Genomic DNA, 25,090 nt, shown 5'->3' on the forward strand with positions numbered 1-25,090 from the left:
GCGGTGTCGGCCGGCACCTGTAGCTCCAATTCAACCCCTAACCTGAGAACTTGGCATATGCCGCAAGTGCGGCTCTAAAAAAAAGGAAAGAAACAAATGTTATCTTTGAAAAGGAGAGATGTCTCTTTCTAGAAGATTTCTAGAAAAGAAGGATAAAATAGTTGAAGTTCCCGTCATGGCTCAGCAGAAACGAATCTGACTAGCATCCATGAGGATGCAGGCTCAATCCCTGGCCTCCCTTAGTGGATTAAGGATCCGGCATTGCTGTGAGCTGTGGTGTAGGTTGCAAACTCAGCTCAGATCCTGCATTGCTGTAGCAGTGGTGTAGGCAAGTGGCTGCAGCTCCAATTGGACCCCTAGCCTGGCAACCTCCATATGCCGCAGGTATGCCCCCCCCCCCCAGAAAAAAAAGAAGAAGAAGAATAAAATAGTCATAGAGTCATAGGAACTCAAAGGAGAGGGAAGAAAGTATACAGTGCTGCTTGGTGACCCCAGTCTCAACAATGTTGAGGACTAGGACATCCACTAAGAGTGAGAGGCAAGAAATATTTAATGTTTTAAATGGTCGGAAATGATATAAATCTCTAGAGGGGAAAATATTGCTTCCTTTAAAATATGTTGAACTGAAAAGAAAGATAATCTTTGTGGTTGGAATTTAATTCTGAGGATGACTTTGTATAGAAAATGAATTAAAATGACATGCAAAATAATTTCTTTCCTGCTTTTCCTTCTAGGTTATTAAGTGACTCTCCATCTTGTAAAGAAAATGATTCAATACAAATAAGGAAGAATGAAGTATGTATAAATTTTTACTACTTTATTTGTTTTTTTGTCATTTTGCCCTTTTCTAGGGCTGCATCCCACGGCATATGGAGGTTCCCAGGCTAGAGGTCTAATCGGAGCTGTAGCCACTGGCTACACCGGAGCCACAGCAACTCGGGATCTGAGCTGTGTCTGCGACCTACACCACAGCTCATGGCAACGCTGGATCCTTAACCCACTGAGCAAGGCCAGGGATGGAACCTGCAACCTCATGGTTCCTAGTCAGATTTGTTAACTACTGCGCCACGATGGGAACTCCCTTTACTACTCTATTTTAATCACATGTTCAAATATTTTAGTAATATCTGTATTTTAAAAGTCCAGTTGATGCCTCTTTTAGATGGCATTCTTTGTTGCAATTCAGTTCAGCATAGCATTGAAATGATTCATTTATTTGACAGGTATTGTATGGAATCCAGTGGCTGATGAGAAGATGAATTATACATGGCTTTAGGTTTAGTTTTAGTACCAAAAGTGGTAGAATAGGGTTACAAACAGCTGTATTTTCTACCAGCCAGAAAATTTTATCTTAGTACTATAAAATGTTCAGATAACAAGCTATAAGGATTCAGAAATAGTTGAGAGATTTAAATTTTGAGTATTTAGGAATGAATTCACATAAAGGATAATTTTATCAAAATGTTATAGTATTTTATAGCCTCTGTACTTTGTAACTATATACAAAGCTATATCGTGCACATAAATGTGGCTGCTAAACATTTTTCTCTTCAAAACATATAAAAACTAAAAAAATTGGTTGGGTCATTTTGGTATGATTTGTGTTTTAGGAATTTTCACAAAGCATAGTAATCTTTTTGATGTTTTTGTGTTTTGTTTTAAATAGGAAAGTCAAGAGGTATGTTGATGTCGAATATGTTGAAAAACAGACATACTCGTCACTCTAGCAATGTTCTGATGTAACCATATCCTACCTAGCATTTGGAATACTGCATCTACCAAGAGAGAAGTTCCTAACCTTTTTTCTACCAAGTATTTTTTTTATTATTGCTCCTATGGATTTTTTGTTTAAAAATGTATATTGCACATTTTTTGGTTTTTATTTATTGAAGATATATACCTAGCAGCAAGAACTTTTGATTAGCATGTGGTAACTAGTATGATCAAGTTATACTAATGCAGGAGCAACCAAAAGCTGTTAAACTTTACTAGTTCATTGGCCTGTCTTTTCTTACTAGGGAAATAATACAGTTTTGCTTAAAGATATATGAAATATATTAGAAATCATGGAGAACTAATCACTAGAAAGAATAGTGGAAAGAACCTTGCTCTTAGAATCTAATAGACTTGGGTCTTTTTGGGCACTGCCACTTACTAGCTATGCTGTCTTGGCCCAGTTATTCACTGTTTTTGGATTTCAGTTTCTTCATTGAATGGATCTAACAGTACCCATCTTTTCAGGGTTTTTGTTAGGATTAATAAGACAATGTTTGTAAAGTGCCTGCCACTGCACCTAAAACAAAAAAGGAACTCAAAAAGTTAAATCCTTTATAAAGGAAGTACTACTCCAAAAATGGATTATTTAATATTTTTTTTCCTGTCAATAAAAATCACATTAAGAAGATACAAATAGGAGTTCTCTTGTGGCGCAGCAGGTTAAGGCATTGTCATTGGAGTAGCCTGAATTGCTGCTGTGGCGTGGATTTGATCCCTGGCCCGGCAACTTCCACATGCCACAGGTGCAGCACTCCCCCCAAAAAACGAAGGTACAAATACTATACCTACCTATATTAAGTTGAAATACTATATCTATATTAAGCTGAAAGAAAAGAGAAGATTATCAGGTTTTCTTTAAGCCTGTCATCTTGAAATTTGATCAAACTTTATAATTATAGTTTCTTATTTTCTGACAGATTCAGAAAAAGCTATACACATTAGAAGAACACCTTAGCACTGAGATACAAGCCAAAGAGGAACTAGAGCAGAAGTGCAAGTATGTTTGTAGATAATTAAATGTTGTATTTTAAAATGTAAGTTTAAACATTTTACAATATTTAGAAAAAGAAGAGCTACGAAGTAATTATGTGATTATAATTTACAGTAAATATCTATATTGTAAATTAGGAGAGAATTATTTTATTACTATTTCCTTTGAAATTCCTCAGGTCTGTTAATACTCGCCTGGAGAAAGTAGCAAAGGAGCTAGAAGAAGAGGTAAAGTTGCTCCGTGCTTTTATTAACATTTTTGTTCATGCAAAATTTCAATGCCTGACTTATCCACAGAGTTCTCTTAGTACCATATTAATACATATCTTGTTACGTAGTAAAATCTGCCTTGTAGCATTGATGGACAGAACTCAGAACACAGGGTAGCCATAATAATAGGCTTCATTTTGTTACGTTTCTGCAAATGAGTTAATTTAGAATGTATAGATATTTTAAGTAAAAAAAATTGCATTTGTGTTAATGATATGACTTCAAAATAGAAATTGACAGTTGTTTCTTTTTTTAATTTAAACTCAGTTTGTATTAAGTAAAGATGGTTCAATTGTGATGGAATGTTACGGAAATTTTGACTTGCAGTTGTAAATAAAAGACAACGTCTTGATTATTTAAAAATACTGTGCTGTTTTAAAAATACAAAAAACGTAGTTTTAACAAAAGAGCTTTTTTAAAGGTCTTTTTTTTATCTGTTTGGTATGATGAAATATTTTTTATTTTTATTTGATTTTTATAAATACTTTCCTTTGATAATAATTTAAAACGTTATTTCAGATTGCCTTAAGGAAAAATGTGGAATCAGCATTAAGACAATTAGAAAGAGAAAAGGCACTTCTTCAGCACAAAAATGCAGAATATCAGCGGAAGGCTGATCATGAAGCAGACAAGAAACGAAATTTGGAGAATGATGGTTTGTGATGTAGAGTATTAAATACTAAGAAAAAAAGTTTGCATGTATGTGGGTGTATTGTGTTGAAGCTTGCCATTAAAATGCTTTTTATCATAGTTAACAGCTTAAAAGATCAACTGGAAGATTTGAAAAAAAGAAATCAGAACTCTCAGATATCCACTGAGAAAGTGAATCAACTCCAGAGACAGGTAAGTTGATCCTACTTTGTAATAAGAATATTGAATTTTACTTATGACTGTCTATTAACGTTTATTGTAATTGGCAGTGTTACCGAAGGGAAATCATTAGGAAGATATTTTTGGACTTTTGTTCATTTTAAACAGTTTGTAATGGGGTCATAAATTGAAGAATTTCCATCATATATAACTGTGTTTATTTGTCGTTTGTTTGATTTTGAATGGAATAACAGCTGGATGAAACCAATGCTTTGCTGCGAACAGAATCTGATACTGCGGCCCGGTTAAGAAAAACCCAGGCAGAAAGTTCAAAACAGATTCAGCAGCTGGAATCTAACAATAGAGATCTACAAGATAAAAATTGCCTGCTGGAAACTGCCAAGTTAAAACTTGAAAAGGATTTTATCAATCTGCAGTCAGTTCTAGAATCTGAAAGGAGGGACCGAACCCATGGATCAGAGATTATTAATGATTTACAAGGTATTAGAGATTTCATTTGAATTCATCTTATTTGATTTGTGTTTTGGAAATAACTTTAGATGTTGGATAATGTGCTGGAGTAGTACCTGTCTGAATATACTAGTCTGTTATGTAAAGTTAGGATATTAGAAGTACATTGTGTTACAAAATTTTATGAGTGAAAGATTTATTTTCAAATAATATCAAGTATTTTAACTAACAAACCACTCCTGAAAGTGGTAGATTGGATTCCAGTTGAATAATTCTAAAGCACTACGCCAACAATTATGAAAGTTTTGTTCAAAAATAATAGCTTTAAAGTGTGAGATGACTTCTGTATTTTTTATTCTTATTTTAATATATATGTATGTACTATATTAATTTATTGTTTTTAAAAAATGTTGCAATTTTAGGTAGAATATCTGGCCTGGAAGAAGATTTAAAGAATGGCAAAATCTTATTAACCAAAGTAGAGATGGAGAAGAGACAACTACAGGAGAGATTTACTGATTTGGAAAAGGTAAAACATGCGAAGTTTTGTCTTTGTGTAGGAAGATGACTCTCCACGTTCTTATTGTACACTTGGTTTTGTGGACTGGGACGTGCGTTTCGAGACCCGGAGTAGCACCGTGCAGGCAGCCCTTAGTGTGCAGGTGGCTGGGAGAGGATGTGCGTGGTGAGGATGCTGCTCCCTGGGCGTCCCAGGAAAACTCAGATTTTTGACTTACAACACATCTTTAAAACAATGTAAAGTTGTATGACTTTAATTTAGAAGTTTAAAAAAACTGCTGTAAGTCAGGGATAATTAGTTTCTAGGCTCTTTGCAGTTAATATTTTATTTTCATTCACTTACGTATTCACTCATTTAAGTATTTAGTGTCATCGTACGTGGTAGAAATACCAGGGTGCAGTTCTTGCCCTTAACAATCACACAGTCTGTTGGGCTTAAGCTCCTTCGTTGCTGTAAGTAGTAGGCTAGCCACTGGAGGACTCTAAGTGGATGATTTTATTAGAAGCACATTTAAGGTACCTTTCACTGGGTACCATGTGGTGAATAGGTTTGAGGAGGACAAGATGAGGTAGACAGACTACTCAGAGGCTTTCTTAGTAACTCTCGTAGTGGAGACTAAACAGTGGTTTCGGAGGATGGAAAATGGAAGTGAATCTGAGAAATATTTGGAGGAGGTACATTTGGTAGCACCTAGTGATTAAGTGGCATGTGAATAGTGGTCAGAGTGAGTTCTGAGTTCCTAGTTTGTGATGAAATCTATAGTGGTGCCATTACTTAATAAAGAATAAAGGAGAAATGGCTCTTTTAGAGGAGATCCATTTCAGTCTGAGTTGAGGTGCCTGCGAGACAACCAGATTAGAATGTCTATGAAGAAGTAAGCTATGGTAGTAGCAGCTAGAAATATTTGAGTCATCAATAAAGAAGTAGCTCAAACTACGAAGAGCTTTGTAAGTTTTTGGAATTGTGAGCCTGTTTTTTGTTGTTGTTGTTGATAGCTGCCATTTAAAATCTTTTATAGGAGAAGAATAACATGGAAATAGATATGACATACCAACTGAAAGTTATACAGCAGAGCTTAGAACAGGAAGAGGCTGAACATAAGGCTACAAAAGCACGGCTTGCAGATAAAAATAAAATTTATGAATCCATTGAAGAAGCTAAATCAGAAGCCATGAAAGGTACACATTTTCCTCAGAAGGTTTTCAGCAGCATTTTTAGTAAGAATTGATTTTGTAGCCAATTCTAATTTTGAAAAATATTTTTAGAAACTGTTAAGGAAGCTTTACCTATATATGTTTTTTCCTTTTAAGGCAATGACCATTTCTAAAATAGTAAGGCCTGGAGTTCCCGTCATGGTTCAGCAGTTAACGAACCCGACTAGTATCCATGAGGATGCTGGTTCGATCCCTGGCCTCACTCAGTGGGTTAAGGATCCGGCATTGCCGTGAGCTGTGGTGTAGGTCGCAGAAGTGGCTCGGATCTGGTGTTGCTGTGGCTGTGGTGTAGGCTGGTGGCTACAGCTCCGATTCGATCCCACCCCAGCAGTAGGAACATCCGTGTGCTGCGGGTGCAGCCCTAAGTGGTATCAGTGCTAACAGGCATACAGAGTTTGAAGTTCTAGATATACCTACTCAGATTTGGGGGATACGTTCTTTTTATAGTATTTAGTTTGACATTTCACCAGCTTGTATCAAAAAATTCTTGCCACTTTATAGACTATAAGTTAACTGAATATTTTGAAATTTGACATGATAAAGATGCTAGCTAGATTTGGTCAAAGACACAATATACAAATTGAGTGTAGGGTAAGATGACAAAGTTAACTTTTCCACAATCCAAGCTTATGTTTTGGAATCGTCTTTAAGGTAATTTCTTGTTTTTCAAACTGACTGACGGATTTAAAATCCAAAGGAAATCAATAAAGTATTCTTGTGAAAGATTTGCAAAACTCTTAAACAGAAATTTCAATTCATATTAAAATATAACATTTATTAATGACTTAGCAAAAAATAGCCTTTTAATTATTGAATTAGAGATTTTTTTGCTGTTGTTAAAAACAGTTTACTTGGAGTTCCTATTATGGCCCAACAGATTAAGAACCCATTGTTGTCTCTGTGAGGATGTAGGTTTGATCCCTGGCCTCACTCAGTGGGTTAAGTATTCAGTGCTGCAGCTCCCATCTGGTGTTGCCGTCCATGGCTATGGTGTAGGCTGCCAGCTGCAGCTACGATTCAACCCCTAGACAAGGAACTTCCATATGACAGGTGCAGCCATAAAAACGGGAAAAGAAAGCCTAAAACAAGTTTAATAAAGCCCTTTGATTCTGGATGATAAAAGATGAAATGAGAGCTTTATTTAGAAAAAGCTAGGAAGAGGAGTTCCTGTCGTGGCGCGGCGGAAAGGAATCCAACAGGGAACCATGAGGTTGCGGATTCGATCCCTGGCCTTGCTCAGTGGGTTAAGGATCCGGCATTGCCATGAGCTGTGGTGTAGGTCACCAATGTGGCTCGGATCTGGCGTTGCTGTGGCTCTGGGTGCTGTGGCTCTGGCATAGGCCTGCAGCTGTGGCTCCAATTGGACCCCCCTAGCCTGGGAACCTTCATATACTGTGGGTGTGGCCCTAAAAAGAAAAAAAAAAAGAAAAATAAAAAAAATAAATAGCTGAGAAGAAAGGTAGTGAGCCATGTTGCCCTGTGTATGGCCTAGAAGACAAGAGTTGAATTTCTTTTGAGGTCAAATTTTAGGTTCAATAAAATGCAAACATTTTCATGTTTTGTAATACCACCCAAAACAAGACAGAATCTTATTTTCTTTACCTCAGTGGGTTCACTTGTGCCTCTTTCTTTTCTCTGTGCCCACGATAGGGTTATGAGTTTTTAAAATGGGTGCATTTGTTTATAGGTTATTCTCTGAACTGTTGAAAATTAACCATTTCAGCATAATAATAACTCATTTTTTCAAATTCCTTTTTACAACACTAAGATACAGATGACTTTCATATTTTGCACAAGGACACAAAACTTAAATTTTATAGATGATACTCAAATCTGGTATAAAGCCAGTCTTTCCCTCCATATCATTGCCTCCTTTGATCAAGAATATGGCTTACAGACTTCCCTTTGTGGTTAACGAACCCGACTAGCATCCATGAAGACATGGGTTCCATCCCTGCCCTCGCTCAGTGGGTTAAGGATGTGGTATTGCCGTGAGCTGTGGTGTCGGCTGCAGACACAGCTCAGATCTGGTGTTGCTGTGGCTGTGGTGTAGGCCAGTGGCTACAGCTCAGATTGGACCCCTAGCCTAGGAACCTCCATATGCTGCGGGTGCAGCCCTAAAAAGACAAAAAAAAAAAAAAAGAAAAAAGAATATGGCTTACTAATGAATTGCTAGTTATATGACTTTGTCTAGTTATTTATCCTTTTTATGCCTTGTTTCTTTCTATAAGGGGGCAGTTACTCTTTTAAGTTGTGAAAACCGAGTGCAGTGATACATGAAAAGTGCTTAGAAATGCTAGCTATTTTCAGTGGTATGTGAAAAAGTAGTTTTATTTTTCCACACTTCTTAAGTGTGGAAAATTCATAGGTTTAATTTTTACCTAATATAACTTTGTAATAAATGATAATTAGATGTCAAACATTAGGTATGAAGGAGCAGAAGAACCTGTTGAGTTTGAACAGATTTTCTAATCAGTATATCAAAAGGTAATCCTTTAACTTTAATAACTTACAGTTAATATGAAATCACTTGATTAGATAACTTTGCCTGCTCCTCACTTGAGATTGAAAGAAGACTTTTAAAAGCCTTTTCCGATTAATAAAATTAAAAGATTGTTGCCAATCATTTAGAAAATACACCAAAGTGTAAACAAGTAAAGATTAGCCACAGTCCTGCAAATCACAATGATATTTTATATTTTTTTCTCAGTTTTTTGTACTGTTCTGCCTTTCTTAAAAAAAAAATTGTGAACATTTTCTTGAAAATTGAAAATTCCCCCTAAGTAATGAGCACTTACCAAGCGCTTGCCATATGCCAGGCAGCATTTAATAAGTACTATACATATATATGTTAACTCTAAGAGTCTTTTTTTTTTTTTTTTAAGGTCCACACCTGGGGCATATGGAAGTTCCTAGGCCAGGGGTCAAATTGGAGTTGTAGCTGCTAGCTTTCATGGCAATGCCAGATCCTTAACCCACTGAGCAGGGCCAGGGACCAAACCTGCATCCTAATGGGTACTGGTCATGGTACTGCTGAGCCACAATGGGAACTTCCTATTAGCTCAGTCTTTGCAAAACCCCTGTGGGTGTATATACTGTCATCACCATTCTAGAGGTAAGGAAACTGAGTCTCTGAGAGGTTAATTAAGTTGCCTAGTAATAAAATAATTAGGATGTATCAGAACTAGGATTTGGTTCCAGAGCCTCGTCCTCTGCCAACTCCAAAAATATAAATTTCATTTCTGCATAGTAGCATGCTAATATGGAAAGAGTCACAGAGGTCATAGGAACTCCTGGGATGTTTTTAGGTAAGAAGAGTAACACCGAGAGGCATAGAGTAGCAGAAAAATTTTTATTTAAATAAAGAAGCATTTTTTAGAAGTATAAGTAAAAGCAGGATTATTTTACTTTCATTAGAGTGCATGTAATATTGCAGAGTGTGGTAGATTTTTATACCCTACAAATGAAACACCTAATTTTCAGGCATGCAATTGTTGACATTGCAAATACATTAAGAGGAGTGATGAAAATATTAAATTGGAAATTTAAAAAATTATTTTTAAGGCAGCATCATTTACTATAATTTTTATTAGCAGTGCTTCATGTATTTGATATGTTTCCTTTGTTTGCAAATTCATGGTTATGTCCATTTTCGTGGCAATAGAAATGGAAAAAAAGCTCTTGGAGGAAAGAACTTTAAAACAGAAAGTAGAGAACTTGTTGCTGGAAGCTGAGAAAAGATGCTCCATATTAGACTGTGACCTCAAACAGTCACAGCAGAAAATCAATGAACTCCTCAAACAGAAAGATGTGCTAAATGAGGATGTAAGTGTGAAATTTACTAATCAATAATAATAAACTAATGAATTAAAAACAAATTTATTTGTAAAGGTTCAATGATAGTTTTTAATTAAAATTTTTTCTTATAAAATAATATTCTGTGATCTTTAAATTTTACTGAATTTGGATATTGTACTAGCAGAATCATAATTTTAAAAATTTGTAAAGACCGTATTTCATTTTAAAATCCAAAAAATATTTTATTATGAAACAAATTAACTGCTCAAGGGCAAAAATCTGTTTTACATTATCATATTTATTGCCAACTTCAATGATAAGAAAAATCAACATAGTTTATTTACATACTAATAACACAATTTATTTTTTAGGTTAGAAACTTAACATTAAAAATAGAGCAGGAAACTCAGAAGCGCTGCCTTACGCAAAATGACTTGAAGATGCAAACACAGCAAGTTAACACGCTAAAAATGTCAGAAAAGCAGTTAAAACAAGAGAACAATCATCTCATGGAAATGAAAATGAGCTTGGAAAAACAGAATGCTGAACTTCGAAAGTAAGTTAATTGTTCGAGACAAAGATTTACTAATATGTGCAATTATCCACATGTAAATGATCTTAATTTTGAGTTATCTGGGGATTATCTTTTGACCATTTTATTTTTTTGACCACTTTTCCTCTTTCCATATAAGTAATGTATTGAGTGCCACAGTTGTCCTTCAAAAAGATTTTGCTTCCCTGATGATTTTTTGCTGCTGCTGCCTTAGGTTGTAATGACAGTGTTGGTGTTGGAGAAGAGGAGCTGTCTGGGATTTGCACTCCATGCTTTGAAGAGTCCTCCGTAGGACTCCTCTGTCCCTCAAGGATAAAGTGCTTTTTGTTTGTTCCTTTAGTTTCTGGGACTTGAAAATGTTTGACTGTTAAGCAAACAGCATGTAAATTTTTACATCATTTTTTAGGATATACTTTAGTGCTCTATTTAATTTACTTAGAAAATAGAAAACATGGTTAAAATACTTTTAAAGTATACAGTAAATATACTGTCAAAATTTGTGCCATCCAGTCATTGGTAGTATAATTTAGTTCTTCCCAGTCATGAACAAAGGTCGTATTGGATTCCAGTTATTTGATGGGAGGCAGAGAGAAAAGAAAATAAGCTTTGGAGCTAGACAGATCAGAGTGTGCACCCCATTTCTACTGCTTACTAGCTGACCAACTTTGGGCCAAAAGTTTAACATCACACCGACAAAAGGGGGGCAGTAATAGCTTCCTTGTTAGGGATCTAATAAGGGATAGCCGTGACTGACTTACAGCACCAAGCACGCAGTAAAGGGTAGGGACCATGGTTACCACAGCTGTTGCTGCTCCTGCTACTTCTAATGTAGGACTCTTACTCTGTTCCTGCCATCTTGGCTAATTGCTTGCTTTTCACATACCTGTGACGGGTCGGTAAGATTGACACCACCTAGAAAGGGATGGCCATGTATTCAAATACTGACGTTCTGTAGGAAAGGCTGGTCAGAAAGATTTTGTTCTTTTTTGCTGGTCTATTGCTTGGGTACGCCTAAACTTTTAAGCTCGTGAGATTTTAACTTGAAAACTGGAACTGCAAATTTGAACCTATTCAGGCATCTTTGTCCAATTTTTTTTTGTCCTTTTTTTTTTCTCCTATATATTAGCATTATTCTTTCTGCTCATTTTTTTATTTAACGGAAAACTTGGTCCTTCAAGAAGGACAACTCTAGCGATATGTCTTATAGCTTCATTTATTTGGAGCGACCCTGATTTAACTTTTCTGTATCTCCAAATCCTGGGGTGGAACTCATTTGCCCAGCTTTGGTCAAGAGCCTAAACTGAATCCTAGGTACTAGAGAACACAGTTTTAAAACTATTTGACTAAACAGATATTTTGCATAATGTTTATTCTAACAGCAATGTTTGTATGAATGTAAGAGCTAGTTTAACATCTAGATTATGTCTCTCCTCCTGTTCTAGTTACTCTTTGTTTATACCTAATTTATGGTACTTAGTGTATATGCCCATTGTTTTCTTTATAAGGGCACTTGGATTTGTTTTTTCTTAATCCCTCAGTTCCTAACCCCTCCTACCCAAAGATACTCATATCTGCTATCTTTGTATTTCTTCTTCTTCTTCTCACGGCTGCAGCTGTGGCATATTGAAGTTCCACGGGTTAGGCGTCAAATGGGAGCTGCAGTTGCAGCCTATGCCACAACTACGACAACACCAGATCTGAGAGGCACCTTTGCATTCAGCTTATAGCAATACTGGATCCTTAACCCCTGAACGAGGCCTGGAATCCCCACAGCATCAGGTCCTTAACCTGATGAGCTACAATGGGAACTCTCAAATACGCTGTCTTAATCATCTAATAGATTATAAATTCATTGAATGGCAAAAACCACTTATATTTTGCTCTCTCCAACCCTTGAGTAATTTCTTGCTCATAAGATATCCTCAATAGATATTGCATGAATGAATGCATACCTATCATGTGTAGGGCACTGAGAGTCACTCTTGGAGATTCAGAGATGAGTCAGATATATTTCCTGCCTTTCAGAAGCTTATTAGCATTTTATCAGAAGTTATTTTTTAGGAAGAGGTAAAACAGGTACATTATATATATATTCGTATTATATCCACCTATATGTGAACATATATACATGCATATACATATATACATGCAAAGAGAATTTACATATGAAATGTTCTCTAGGCCTGCACTTAAAAATGGCCAACATAGATATCTCTTCTTCCTTCCAGGATCCCAGTTAAACTCTAGTAAAGGAATTTTTTAAATGCGTAAACCCGCATCAAGAATTTCAAGGAGATTGGAGTTCCCGTCATGGCTCAGTGGAAACGAATCTGACTAGGAACCATGAGGTGGCAGGTTCCATCCCTGGTCTTGCTCAGTGGGTTAAGGATTTGGCGTTGCCATGAGCTGTGGTGTAGGTTGCAGGCGATACTTGGATCTGGCATTGCTGTGGCTGTGGTGTAGGCCGGCAGCAACAGCTCTGATTCGACCCCTAGCCTGGGAACCTCCATTTGCCATGGGTGCGGCCCTAAAAGACAAAAACAAACAAACAAAAATTACTACCAGTATGAATTTATTAGAGGGGTTCAAAGAAAAAGTTAAATTTCAAAAAATATAGAACAAGAAGGAATGACATGAAATATATGAAAGAAAGACACAGACTATTCCAAGAATTCTAGCACCAGACCAAGAATCTCAGGGAGGAGTTCCCACTGTGGCACATCAGAACTGGCAGCATCTCTGCAGCGCCAGGACACTGGTTCAGTTTCCAGCCTGGAACAGTGGGCTAAAGGATCTGGTATTGCCGAAGCTGAAGCCTGGGAACTCCATATGCTGCTGGGTGGCCAAAAAAGAAAAGAAAAGAATCCCAGGGAAATCTAGGGGAGGAAATTATTAAAGAAATAATAGAGAAAAGAATTTCCCATAGCTGGATAAGAAATCTTTAGATTGAAAAGACCCAGCAAAAATAAATGAAAACAGACTCATATTTAGACATATTCTTTTGAAATCTCAAAAGCAAAAGAGAACAGTTGGGAGTGCTGCAGTTCTTCAGCTGGGGGATTATGGTTTATAGTTGATACTAGTAAAAGGAGGTTTGATTATGGTTTTAGGCTAGTAATACAACTGTGTTAGGGATTGGGGTAAGGTTGTAGATGGTAAAAGCTAAATCCTCGTATCTAGCTAGCATCAGGGAATTGGTAAATAATACTTAAAATGTAGGTCAAGAAGTAAGCTGAGAGAAGTTCCCACTGAGGCTTAGTGGTGACGAACCCGATTAGGATCCATGGAGAATGCAGGTTCGATCCCTGGCCTCACTCAGTGGGTCAGGGATCCATTATTGCTGTGAGCTGTGGTGTACGTCACAGATACAGCTCAGATCTCGTGTTGCTATGGCTGTGGTGTAGGCCTGCAGCGGCAGCTCTGATTCGACCCCTAGCATGAGAACTTACAAATGCCACAGGTGTGGCCCTAAAAAAAGGAAAGAAAATAAAAGAGAAAGAAAGAAAAGTAGTTTTCTTAAATGCCTAACAAATGTTACTTTTTTTTTTTGTCTTTCTAGGGCCGCACCCATGGCATATGGAGGTTCCCAGGCTAGGGGTCGAAACGGAGCTACAGCTGCCAGCCTATGCCACAGCCACAGCCACGCTGGATCTGAGCCTCATTTGTGACCTACACCACTGCTCACGGTAATGCTGGATCCTTAACCCAGGGATCGAATCTGTGTCCTCATGGGTACTAGTCAGATTCACCTCTGCTGAGCCATGACGGGAACTTGGGTGTTACATATTCTAAGTTACATATAATGAATGGTTAGCCCTTTAGGAAGATTACGGTTACCCTGGGGTTTGCTGCAAGTGGGCTTTTTAGCTGGTGATGATGAGACAATTTTTGAACATTCTTAGGTTATTAGCATCTTTCACATTTTTGGCTTAGAGAAATAAGAATCATCATTCCTTAATAATACACTCATCAGTAATAAAATACAGAATTGACACAGTTAAGTAACTTTGAGTGATAATTAACTTTTTATCAAGAGGTTTAAGGGTCAGTGAGTAAACAAAGTGACCAAATTATATTCAATGAAAATAAGGACAAAAGTACTAAATGATATATAAATCAAAGATGGTGTGGTTAAGTCATTTAATCTCTGGCTGTAAACATTTTTTTCTCTTTCTTTTTTTTTGCTTTTTAGGTCCACACGTGTGGCATGTGGAAGTTCCCAGGCTAGGGGTCAAATTGGAACTGCTGCTGCTGGCTTACACCACAGCCATAAGTAGCAACGCTGGATCCTTAACCTACTGAGCAAGCCCACGGATCAAACCTGTGTCCACATGGATACTAGTTGGGTTTGTTACCACCTAGCCACAATGGGAACTCTGCTGTATACATTCTAAATTTTTTTTTTTTTTTTTAACTGTTGCACTTGCAGCACACGCAAGTTCATGGGCTAAGGGTCAAATTGAGCTGTAGCTGCAGGCCCATGCTACAGCCACAGCAGCACCAGGTCCAAGCCGCATCTTTGACCTGTGCCACAGCTCACAGCAGCACCAGATCTTTAACCCACTGAGCGAGGCCAGAGATCAAACCCGAATCCTCAAAGACACTATGTCAGGTTCTTAACACACTGAGCCACAACAGGAACTCCCTGGTTCTCTCATAACAACTACTACTTGGTTAGCATAAATGGCTGATCACAATGCATATCTGAGAATATGTTATTTAGTATTATGGGGAATATAGCACTATGTAGTCTCTGAACCTCTTTATACTCTGAGGACCCCAAAGAGTTTTTGACTATGTGAATTATATCTAATGATATGTTTTTGTGTTAGAAATTGAAATGGAGGAGTTCCCATCGTGGCTCAGTGGTTAACAAATCCAACTAGGAACCATGAGGTTTCGGGTTCGATCCCTGGCCTTGCTCAGTGGGTAAGGATCTGGCATTGCCGTGAGCTGTGGTGTAGGTCGCAGATGCAGCTCAGATCCCGAGTTGCTGTGGTTCTGACGTCGGCCAGTGGCTACAGCTCTGATTGGACCCCTAGCCTAGGAACCTCCATATGCCACGGGAAGCGGCCCTAGAAAAGGCAAAAAGACAAAAAAAAAAAAAAAAAAAGAAAAGAAATTGAAATGGAGAAAATTTTAAAACCTAAGAGCATACAAGTACACATTACATTAGCTTTTGGGGTGATGACATCATCAGATGTCATATAGCTTCAAAAAAAATCCCTGTGTACTAAGTGAAAGAATTAAAAGTTTTTAAATGGCAGTGGTTCTTATTGTTATGAAAATAATTTGACCTCATGGATTCTCTGAAAGGATCTGAGAGAGTCCCATTTGTTTCCTTGACCACATTTCAGGAGTTGCTGGTTTAAGTATAGAACTTATTTGAACCTTTGATTCACTGTCCCCACAGAGAACGTCAAGATGCGGATGGGCAAATGAAAGAGCTCCAAGATCAGCTGGAAGCAGAGCAGTACTTCTCAGTAAGTTCCAGACACATAACTTTGAAAATTGTTGTATTTGTAGAATTAAAAAAAAAAAATTTCCATAGAACCCAGAGACTGATTCTTGTTTTTAGAATAGCTTCTTATATCAACCCCCAGGTAGAAATCTGGGTGGTATGCTTCATACCACACATATAAGAGGAACACTTGCCAAGAGACTGTAGATGGTTTAACAGAAATCTGTTATTGTTGCTAAAATGATAGTTCTAAGCACATACCCGTGCCTTATAAAGTTAGTTAAATAAGAAAATTAATTTTTGAGAAAGAATATATTTTCATAATGAAAGAAGTAAAATTATCATTTTAACATTTGTACTTTATTGAGATCAATTTAAAATATAAAGTAGTAACTGTCACCTCTGTTTCATGGATTTTTAAGCCAACGAAATTTGCTTGTCTAAATTAGTAATTATTTTTCTTGACCTCTCCATTCATCTACTAGTCTGTGTCATGTAATGAGAAATCTCACTATGCTATCCAGTTGAAAATCAGGCTTCTAAATTATTAGCTGAACTTTATGAGTTAATTGGTTGATTACTAGAAAATAGACAAGCTTGTTAAACTCTTACTTCAGTCATAGGCTCAACATTACTCATTATTTGTATGTGCTCAGCTGGACTTGTTGTCTGCATAGCTTTTGAATGTAGGAATAATATTCCCAACGATGACAGTGATGGTCCGTGTTTCTGTCGTCTTTTGCCGTTTAGACCCTCTATAAAACACAGGTTAGAGAACTGAAAGAAGAATGTGAAGAGAAGACCAAGCTTTGTAAGGAATTACAGCAGAAGAAACAGGAACTGCAGGATGAAAGGTAAGGACAGGCCGTTGTCTCTTCTGTTCACAGCCATGTTCCCACCCCTGGAGTGGCGCCTGCTGTACTTCAGGGAAAAAACTTTGGATGACGTGACTTAGACAAAAACCTTGACTTTATGATAAAAATTGAACAACAAAATCGTATTTCTCTAAAATACAGAGACTCCTTGGCTGCTCAACTGGAGATTACCTTGACCAAAGCAGATTCTGAGCAGCTGGCTCGTTCAATTGCCGAAGAACAATATTCTGACTTGGAAAAAGAGAAGATCATGAAAGAGCTGGAGATCAAAGAGATGATGGCCAGACACAAGCAGGAACTCACGGAAAAAGATACTACAATCGCATCCGTAAGGAAGATCCTTGTTCTTTTTTGGTGATAGTCAAATTACTGTATCATAAATCTTCCTTAGAAGTACTAGAAAGTCACAGATCTAAATGAAAAATTGTATATGCTGGCTACACAATATTTGACCTAGCTAACCATCCGCTTCTCAGTGTTGTTTGACAGAAAGAGACTCCAAAAAGAACTACGTCCAATGTCCTAATCTGTTGGTCAATTCAGGACTAACAGGGAAATACCAAAAGCAGAAAACAGTTTAAATCCTTTTTTTTCATGTTAAACCAAACTTAGGTAAAAAGAATCTTGAAAGAACCATGGAGATAGTTCTATGTAGGCTGAAAAAAATTGCAACAAAAATTTCACGAAGTAAAATATCAAGTAATTGAGTTTGCCTTATCAGTCACATTACCCAGATCTGTTACAATGCTGCAGGAATTAAAATGTGTGCTGTTATAACAGAGATATTTAATCCTGTTCAGCGGAAATGAGTAGAGAGGCAAGAAATAGACTAATGCACGTACAGGAACTTGGCATGTGCTGGAAGTTGCAACATACACCCCAGTGGGAAAGGATACAGATGTAATAAGTGGTTTTGAGATAACTGTATACATACAGTTATAGGGGTGCATGTGAATTCTGTTAGGGCTAGCAAAGTTTTCATTGGGGTGAAGTTTGGTAAAGTAGTGTTGATAAAGGAAAGAAGAATAGAGATAGATGGACTTAGGAGAACAGCTTCAGCAACATCCTAGGATATTTTCATTTTGAATGATTGCTTTGTTAACTTTAAAATAGTATAAATTAGGATGTGATTTTTTTTTTTTCACTTTCATTTCTTAGCTTGAAGAAACGAATAGGACACTAACTAGTGATGTTGCCAATCTTGCAAATGAGAAAGAAGAATTAAATAACAAATTGAAAGATGCCCAAGAGCGTAAGTATTAACAAAGAATAAAGTTTATTTGCAGTATGGCTATTGTTTGTCAGTTGCTGTACTGTCAGTATCATTTTTACATTTTTGTGTGTTTCAGAACTATCAAGATTGAAAGATGAAGAGATAAGTGCAGCAGCTATTAAAGCGCAGTTTGAGAAGCAGCTGTTAACAGAGAGAACACTCAAAACTCAAGTATGTGTAATCTCTAAATATGATTTTGAAATTTTTTTAGTTTATCTCTTTTTACATTTTACTTCTAGCATTATGAATTGGTTGTAGCAATCATTGATTGTATCAGTATCTCTGAATAGTCAGGATTATCTGATTTTTACCAGGTTGGGAGAAGCTAGATTTGATTAACATTATTGAGTTGTGTTTATTAAAGTTTTTCTTAATTTTTCCATATGGACTCACATTCTCCTCTAATTTTTCACCTGTAATCTGATAAGTTTTGTTGCTTTTAAAAACCCGTAGAAGATGACCATTTGCTGACAGCCTGAAAAAGAGTCATTCTGAAAAGTCACCACCCATTTTTAGCTCTCATGATTGTATATCGAGCATGAGTACTTGTGGGTCCAAGCTGCTGTGCTCTGTGGTTGAACATATTGTGTTTTATTAATGTTATGCCAATGCAGAACTCTCTTTTAGGATAAAAAAAAAATCTGCGTGGTAGAAAGTGACATCAGAGCGAACCTATAAACGTATTAAATCATAGTTCTCAGAAAACACAAGAGTGAAAAACCGTTAGACTATTATTTGGAAAAGGAGAATGAGTAATGAAGACAGTGTATTTTTTAACGTAGAAGATGTTTCTTTGTGGCCCTGTGTACAGGGAAGGGGTTTCGGTAACTTGCTTTTGGTGAGTTAAAAAGAAATCATCAACATAATTTATTTTATTTATTTGCATACTTATTTTTGTGTTTTTAAGGCTGTGAATAAGTTGGCTGAGATCATGAATCGGAAAGAACCTGTTAAGCGTGGTAATGACACAGATATGCGGAGAAAAGAAAAGGAGAATAGAAAGCTACATATGGAACTTAAATCTGAACGTGAAAAACTGACCCAGCAGATGATCAAGTATCAGAAAGAACTGAATGAAATGCAGGCTGTAAGAATACTTTTTGGACTCTAGACTTCTTTTTTAAGAAGTAGAATTATTTTTGTGTCTGTATATTTGCATTGGTTATGAAACATTTCTGTTAGTGATTACGGTAGCCTCTTCTTAGGCAAGGGATTTATGTTCCAGGACCCCTGGACGATGCCTGGAACCGCAGAGAGCCCTAAACATACTATACTTTTTCCTGTACCAAGGGGCGGGCAGCATATATAGTGTAAGTAAGCTGGGCGGAGGCATTCCAGACCGGCCAGAGCCAAGCACTGCGGGACTTCTTCACAGTGCTACGCAGCACTCAGAAGGGCATGCAGTTTAAAACTTATGGATTGTTTACTTTTGGCATTTTCTATTCAATATTTTTGGACTACAGTTGACATCGGATAGCTGAAATCACAGAACCTGAAACCTTGGATAAGGGGAGTCTGCTGAACTGGGAAGCAGAAGTGTGAGGTATATGACATGCAATTAATTTAACAGAATTCAATTTTTTGTAGCAAATTGCTGAAGAGAGTCAGATTCGAATTGAACTGCAGATGACACTGGACAGTAAAGACAGTGACATTGAGCAGCTGCGATCCCAGCTCCAGGCCTTGCATATTGGTCTGGATAGTTCCAGCATAGGCAGCGGACCAGGGGATGCTGAAGCAGATGATGGGTTTCCAGGTACAGATTTGTTTTCAGCCCTTTATGTGTGCTTTTGTCTTAACTATAAATCAGTTAGTTGATTGTTTTAAGCCCTGTTACTGACTTTATTCTTGAGGAAAAATGTTTGTTATTCCTTTAAGGGAATACCTACTCCTTAGAGAAGGGATTCAAATGACAGTTTAAACTTATTTTATTTATTGATTTTTTTTCTCAAAGTAAAAAAATGCAAAAGTAAATCCACATATTTAGTTATTTAAATTAGCTCTTTATATATTATAGGTAGCTCTCTTTCTAACCTTTCATTTTATTTTTTCTTAACTTCTTTCTGCATTCTTACTTCCTTTTGTGTTGGGTGTTTAGTTCATATCACTCAGTCACACACTATGGAATCCATGTCATTCACCTACCAACGTTCCTCTACTTCTCTCAATATTGCCACTAAGCCTTCCAGTTCTCATATGCTTCTTGACTCTGATTCTGACTCAGAAGAAGAATCTGTGCCTTACTTACCTATTTCGTCGGAACCTAATGGTACAGGTGATATCCTGAAAAATCTTTCACCTCTGGGTTTTTTCCCCGCGACCTATAATTTTAGTCCTTTTGAAAAATTTTTGTAGCATTAACTAATATTCACTAACAAGCTGCCCAATTAACAAGTCTCAGTTAAACAGAAACTGCTGCATGAACAAAGACTTTGTTTTTTAAGGTATTTTCACATGGCATTGCTATTGCAATTGCTAGATTTATTTTGTCAACTTCCAAAAAATGGAGCAGTACTTTATATCTTTTAAGAACATAGGTCTGTCTGTTTCATCCATTTTTAACCAAGAAAAAATTCTTTCCAAAGTTCCTTTAATATCAAGAGCCATGGTACAGAAAAAGCATGTAGACCGTTCTAGAGGATGTGTTTAGGTTTTCGTTCAGTGTTACCTAGTCAACATTGTGCTAGGCCTTAAAAGTACAAGACAATTTGACTTGATCCTTGTCCTGAAAGAACTTACTGTTTAAATAAAGCAACCAATTGGAAAAACCTATAAAATTATGTTCTACATAAAGTTAGTGTGAGTACAAAAGAGCATTTAAAGTAAACAGCACAGGAAATTAGTATGCAAGCAGTTGAATGTAAAGTAAAATTGAGTCTAGTTACGTTGAATTCAAAGTAAATAACTGTATTTACATGTCATCACAGTTCCCGGGTATCTGTGAGTGTAAATCATAACTGAGTGCATTGACATTGCTTCAGGTACTCATGTTGTTAGAGGTCATCTGCTCAGTCCCTTAAACTGGCGCGGAACTGCGCCGTCCATGCAGTTGAGTATATGGCCATTTTTAATGGCAGCATCTCTGGCCATGGAGGTTATTGATATGAGAGAGTAAGTGCTGGACTCGGAGACATGTCCCAGGGTGACCTTTCTTCCGGTTTATTGTGACGATTAAAGAAAATTCATGTATGCCTCTGACATAGTTCAGACACATAGTAGATTTAAATAAGTGATAACTGTCTTTATTATTAGAATAATCTTCAAAAATGCTTAGTTCACTTATTTATTTCATTAAAATATACTGATCAGATACCATTAAAACAAGTTCTAAGGATTCAGAGTTTCCTTTGAACTAGGATTTTACTGATTTTAACATTTTAGAATTTAGGAATCTGGGAGTTCCTGTTATGGCTCAGTGGTTTAAGAACCCAGCGTAGTGTATGTGAGGATGTGGGTTTGATCCCTGGTCTTGCTCAGTGGATTAAGGATCTGGCATTGCCGCACGCTGCGGTGTAGGTCACAGATGCAGCTCAGATTTGGTATTGCTCTGGCTGTGGTGTACACTGAGAACTTCCATATGTTGCAGGCCGTTAAAAAAAGAAAAAATGTAGGAACCTTTTGGTTTATTACTGCTTATTAGCCAGATTTGGTCTGTAATTTACACAAGTTTATTTCATTTTATTACAGTCATTCTAAAATTCCATTTTCTCTGAACATGTAATTACTCACTTAAAATGTTTTTTCTTTCTTTTTTCTTTTTAGGGCCACACCTACGGCAAATGGAGGATCCCAGGCTAGGGGTTGAATTGCAGCTGTAGCCACTGGCCTATGCCACAGCTACAGCAACTCGGGATCCGAGCCGCCTCTGTGACCTACACCACAGCTCACAGCAACACCTGGTCCTTAACCCCCTGAGCGAGACCAGGGATCAAACCTGCTTCCTCATGGATGCTAGTCAGATTCTGCTGAGCCACAGTGGGAACTACATAAATGTTTTTTCTTCAAAGAAGATGTGCACTGTATCTGTAGTTAGGCCTCCTGCAAAGGAAAAATAGAGGCTTCTAATACAGGTGTATCTGTGAGAGTAGAGAGCTGCTTCTCTTTTTTGCAACTTTTCTATAGAACTTTGCAAATGCATGAATTTAACTTTATAAACTGCAGAATATGTATTTCCAAAGCAATATAACCTGGATTTTGTTTTGCATTGCGTAACTTGCTTTTACTGATCCTGCATTATGATTATTGTGTTTTAAATAATGTATAAGGATAAATTCTGAAGGGCATATTTGATTTGTTCTGTGACTTTTATATTAATTGCTGTTAAATTCCTCATTTTCTTAGGAGACTTGTTATATTTATTCTCCTATCTTGTTCTCACATATAGAATCAAGATTAGAAGGATGGCTTTCATTGCCTGTGCGAAACAACACTAAGAAATTTGGATGGGTTAAAAAGGTAATACTTTTGAAAATGGTTCTTTATTTCACTTTTGGTTTAGCTACAGCCAATTCACTTTTCTAGTTCTAAGATATATATAACTAGAACTTGTAGACACGTGAAACTTGTTTGTACTTTCTGATTTGGAATGATATAATTTGATGTATCTTTGTTTAAAACAGCCTTTTCATCATGCACATTTTGTTAATAATAAAAACAGGTTTTGGGGTTAGGAAAATAGAACCCTGTTGACCTTGGTGCTTTTGCTGTTTCAGTGGGAAAACAACTCTAGATATGACGGAAAGACCCATTTATTTGTTTTTCTCTGTTACTATGATTATTGATATTATGTTCATTTTTGATAAGTATTATAGCCTTGGGCTGCTATAACAAAATACCACAGACTGAGCAGCTTATGAACAATAAAAACTTACTTCTGTGGTTCTGGAGGCTAGAGCTCCAAGCTCAAGGTGCCAGCATGGTTGGGTTCTAGTGAAAGCCCTCTTCCAGGTTACAGACTTCTTAAAATAAGATTACTTTTGGTATCAGATCATAAAGCTAAATGAGTCCAAAAAATATTTGAATTCGTTTTCCTACCAATTTGCTTATTTAAAATGTACACAGTGTTATTGTTATTTTAAGGAAGACTTTTTTATAGGATATATTCAAATAATTTTTAGATATTTAACTTAAGTATTTTATATGATTTTTATTGCTAATACAGAATTTATTTTCAAAGAAAAATAAATAAGATGTATATTACCTTTAATCATTGTTGAATTCCTCTCCTCCCTCTTTTTAACAGTACGTGATTGTAAGCAGTAAGAAGATCCTTTTTTATGACAGTGAACAAGATAAAGAACAATCTAACCCGTACATGGTTTTAGATATAGAGTAAGTATTTTTATTAGAACATTTAGGAACTTTTGAAGTATAAGAGAGTCAGTCACATGACCTTTTTGTCACGTTAGTGTGATCTATTAGTCCATAGTCTAGGTATATACTCGTATAATTGCTACTATACTATTGTTGCATTTTCTTATATTTGCTTCATACAGACAAAAGTCTGGGATATAGAATTGGCTGAAATACCTTTATTTCAAGAGTTTAATATGTTGTTTTCTGAAACTAGAAAATTTCTGACTTATTAGAAATCTCAAAATATCAAGGGTTGATTGAATTTATTGAGCAAGATATTTGCTAACCGTCTATCAAGGGTCAAAGTAATCAGTTTTAACTTCTGACGTAAGTATAGGCTAATATAATTTGATCCTTTGATGATATTTTATTCCTTTTTTAAAAATCTTTTATAGCAAGTTATTTCATGTTCGACCAGTTACACAGACAGATGTATATAGAGCAGATGCTAAAGAAATTCCAAGGATATTCCAGGTAAACAGTTTTATTTTGTGCTTGATTTTTTTTTTCACCTTTATACATTATCTGCCTGATATAACAAATGTCTTTATTCTTGAGCGTTTTTCAGATTATCTTTCAATTTTAGTCCCATTTAAAGGTAGTTTGTTCTTTTGTGATTTTCATGCTTATCCTGTTTGGATACATCTTAATTCTTCCCATTTTACTTGTTAAAAGTCTAGAGTGTGTTTATATCATGTTTCTAGCCTTTCCTATCCTTTTGTTCAAGTTTGGTTATGACATTTTTTTAAGCACGAGCACTCTTCTGTTTTTGGTTCCATGCTCAACTCTCTAGGAAGTTAAAAAATTCCTTGTAAAGTTAAATTTTGCACCCAGGAGCCTTTTTACTTCCAATTTAAAGTGAAGCCAAATCCTTCCCTTTACTACTTTCATTTTAAAACTAGTCAAACCAACAGTTCGTTATCAAGTGCCTTCTGTGTAAAAGCCATTGTGCTTGGTGTATGTATTATGGGGACGTTGGCTGCTTATTTTCTGGATGCTTACGATGTATGTTTGGAGTATATTATATGTATCCTTTCCTCTTTTCCTTTCTTCTTCAACTCTCCAAACACAAGTCTTTTTAATTAAAGCTATATTTGCAGTTATCATTCGGTTGTTTGCTTTTGAGAATCAGAGAGTATCAGTTCATATAATTGCCGTATCTTCAGGTTTCTAACACTAATCAAGTGCAGATATACCTTTTGCGGGCCTGTTCTGATGAAATTGCTGAAACATAGGAAGATAACATGAAGAAAAGAAGAAGACACCATTTGAATAGGATTGAGTCTTTTGAAATGTGAACCAAAATGACTTGGGTTTTCTTCTCATTGAATAGTTTAGGCTAATTTTATTTACACTGTAAGAATTATTACTGCATGAAAAATAACTTATATTTGAAAAGCATTCATTGTTCTTTTTTGGTGTTTATAGATTCTCTATGCCAATGAAGGAGAAAGTAAGAAGGAACAAGAATTTCCCGTAGAGCCGGTGGGAGAAAAATCAAATTGTATTTGCCACAAGGGACATGAATTTATTCCCACTCTCTACCATTTCCCAACCAACTGTGAGGCCTGTATGAAGCCGTTGTGGCACATGTTTAAACCTCCTCCTGCTTTGGAGTGCCGTCGCTGCCATATTAAATGTCATAAAGATCACATGGATAAAAAGGAGGAAATTATAGCACCCTGCAAAGGTAAATGGTCAATGACTTGCTCTATCAAAACTAT

The 25,090-nt window shown here is 36.5% G+C and overlaps 1 protein-coding gene across 10 annotated transcripts in view; it reads left to right on the forward strand.

Moving 5' to 3' along the window:
• ROCK2 (Rho associated coiled-coil containing protein kinase 2) overlaps positions 1-25,090 on the forward strand; it is a 140,306-nt gene that overhangs the window by 102,379 nt on the left and 12,837 nt on the right. For 4 of the 10 annotated variants that reach the window (XR_002342860.1, XM_013987936.2, XM_021087832.1 and 1 more), the window contains exons 10-32: positions 735-795; positions 1,667-1,678; positions 2,694-2,773; positions 2,946-2,994; positions 3,556-3,691; positions 3,788-3,879; positions 4,101-4,347; positions 4,740-4,846; positions 5,856-6,015; positions 9,716-9,876; positions 10,221-10,405; positions 15,816-15,885; positions 16,614-16,717; positions 16,880-17,066; positions 17,897-17,990; positions 18,088-18,182; positions 18,919-19,098; positions 19,599-19,767; positions 20,110-20,286; positions 22,396-22,466; positions 23,254-23,342; positions 23,762-23,840; positions 24,795-25,056. Coding sequence is in view for 8 of the 10 variants with exons in the window: in XM_013987936.2 (XP_013843390.2) it covers positions 735-795; positions 1,667-1,678; positions 2,694-2,773; positions 2,946-2,994; positions 3,556-3,691; positions 3,788-3,879; positions 4,101-4,347; positions 4,740-4,846; positions 5,856-6,015; positions 9,716-9,876; positions 10,221-10,405; positions 15,816-15,885; positions 16,614-16,717; positions 16,880-17,066; positions 17,897-17,990; positions 18,088-18,182; positions 18,919-19,098; positions 19,599-19,767; positions 20,110-20,286; positions 22,396-22,466; positions 23,254-23,342; positions 23,762-23,840; positions 24,795-25,056 (2,867 nt within the window). In the remaining 2 variants the exon portion in view is untranslated. The remainder of the gene's footprint in view (positions 1-734; positions 796-1,666; positions 1,679-2,693; positions 2,774-2,945; positions 2,995-3,555; positions 3,692-3,787; positions 3,880-4,100; positions 4,348-4,739; positions 4,847-5,855; positions 6,016-9,715; positions 9,877-10,220; positions 10,406-15,815; positions 15,886-16,613; positions 16,718-16,879; positions 17,067-17,896; positions 17,991-18,087; positions 18,183-18,918; positions 19,099-19,598; positions 19,768-20,109; positions 20,287-22,395; positions 22,467-23,253; positions 23,343-23,761; positions 23,841-24,794; positions 25,057-25,090) is intronic. The other 6 variants (XR_002342861.1, XM_021087833.1, XM_021087831.1 and 3 more) reach the window with 2 other exon arrangements.

This window comes from Sus scrofa, chromosome 3 (assembly GCF_000003025.6).
Source record: "Sus scrofa isolate TJ Tabasco breed Duroc chromosome 3, Sscrofa11.1, whole genome shotgun sequence".
Lineage (NCBI taxonomy): Eukaryota > Metazoa > Chordata > Mammalia > Artiodactyla > Suidae > Sus > Sus scrofa.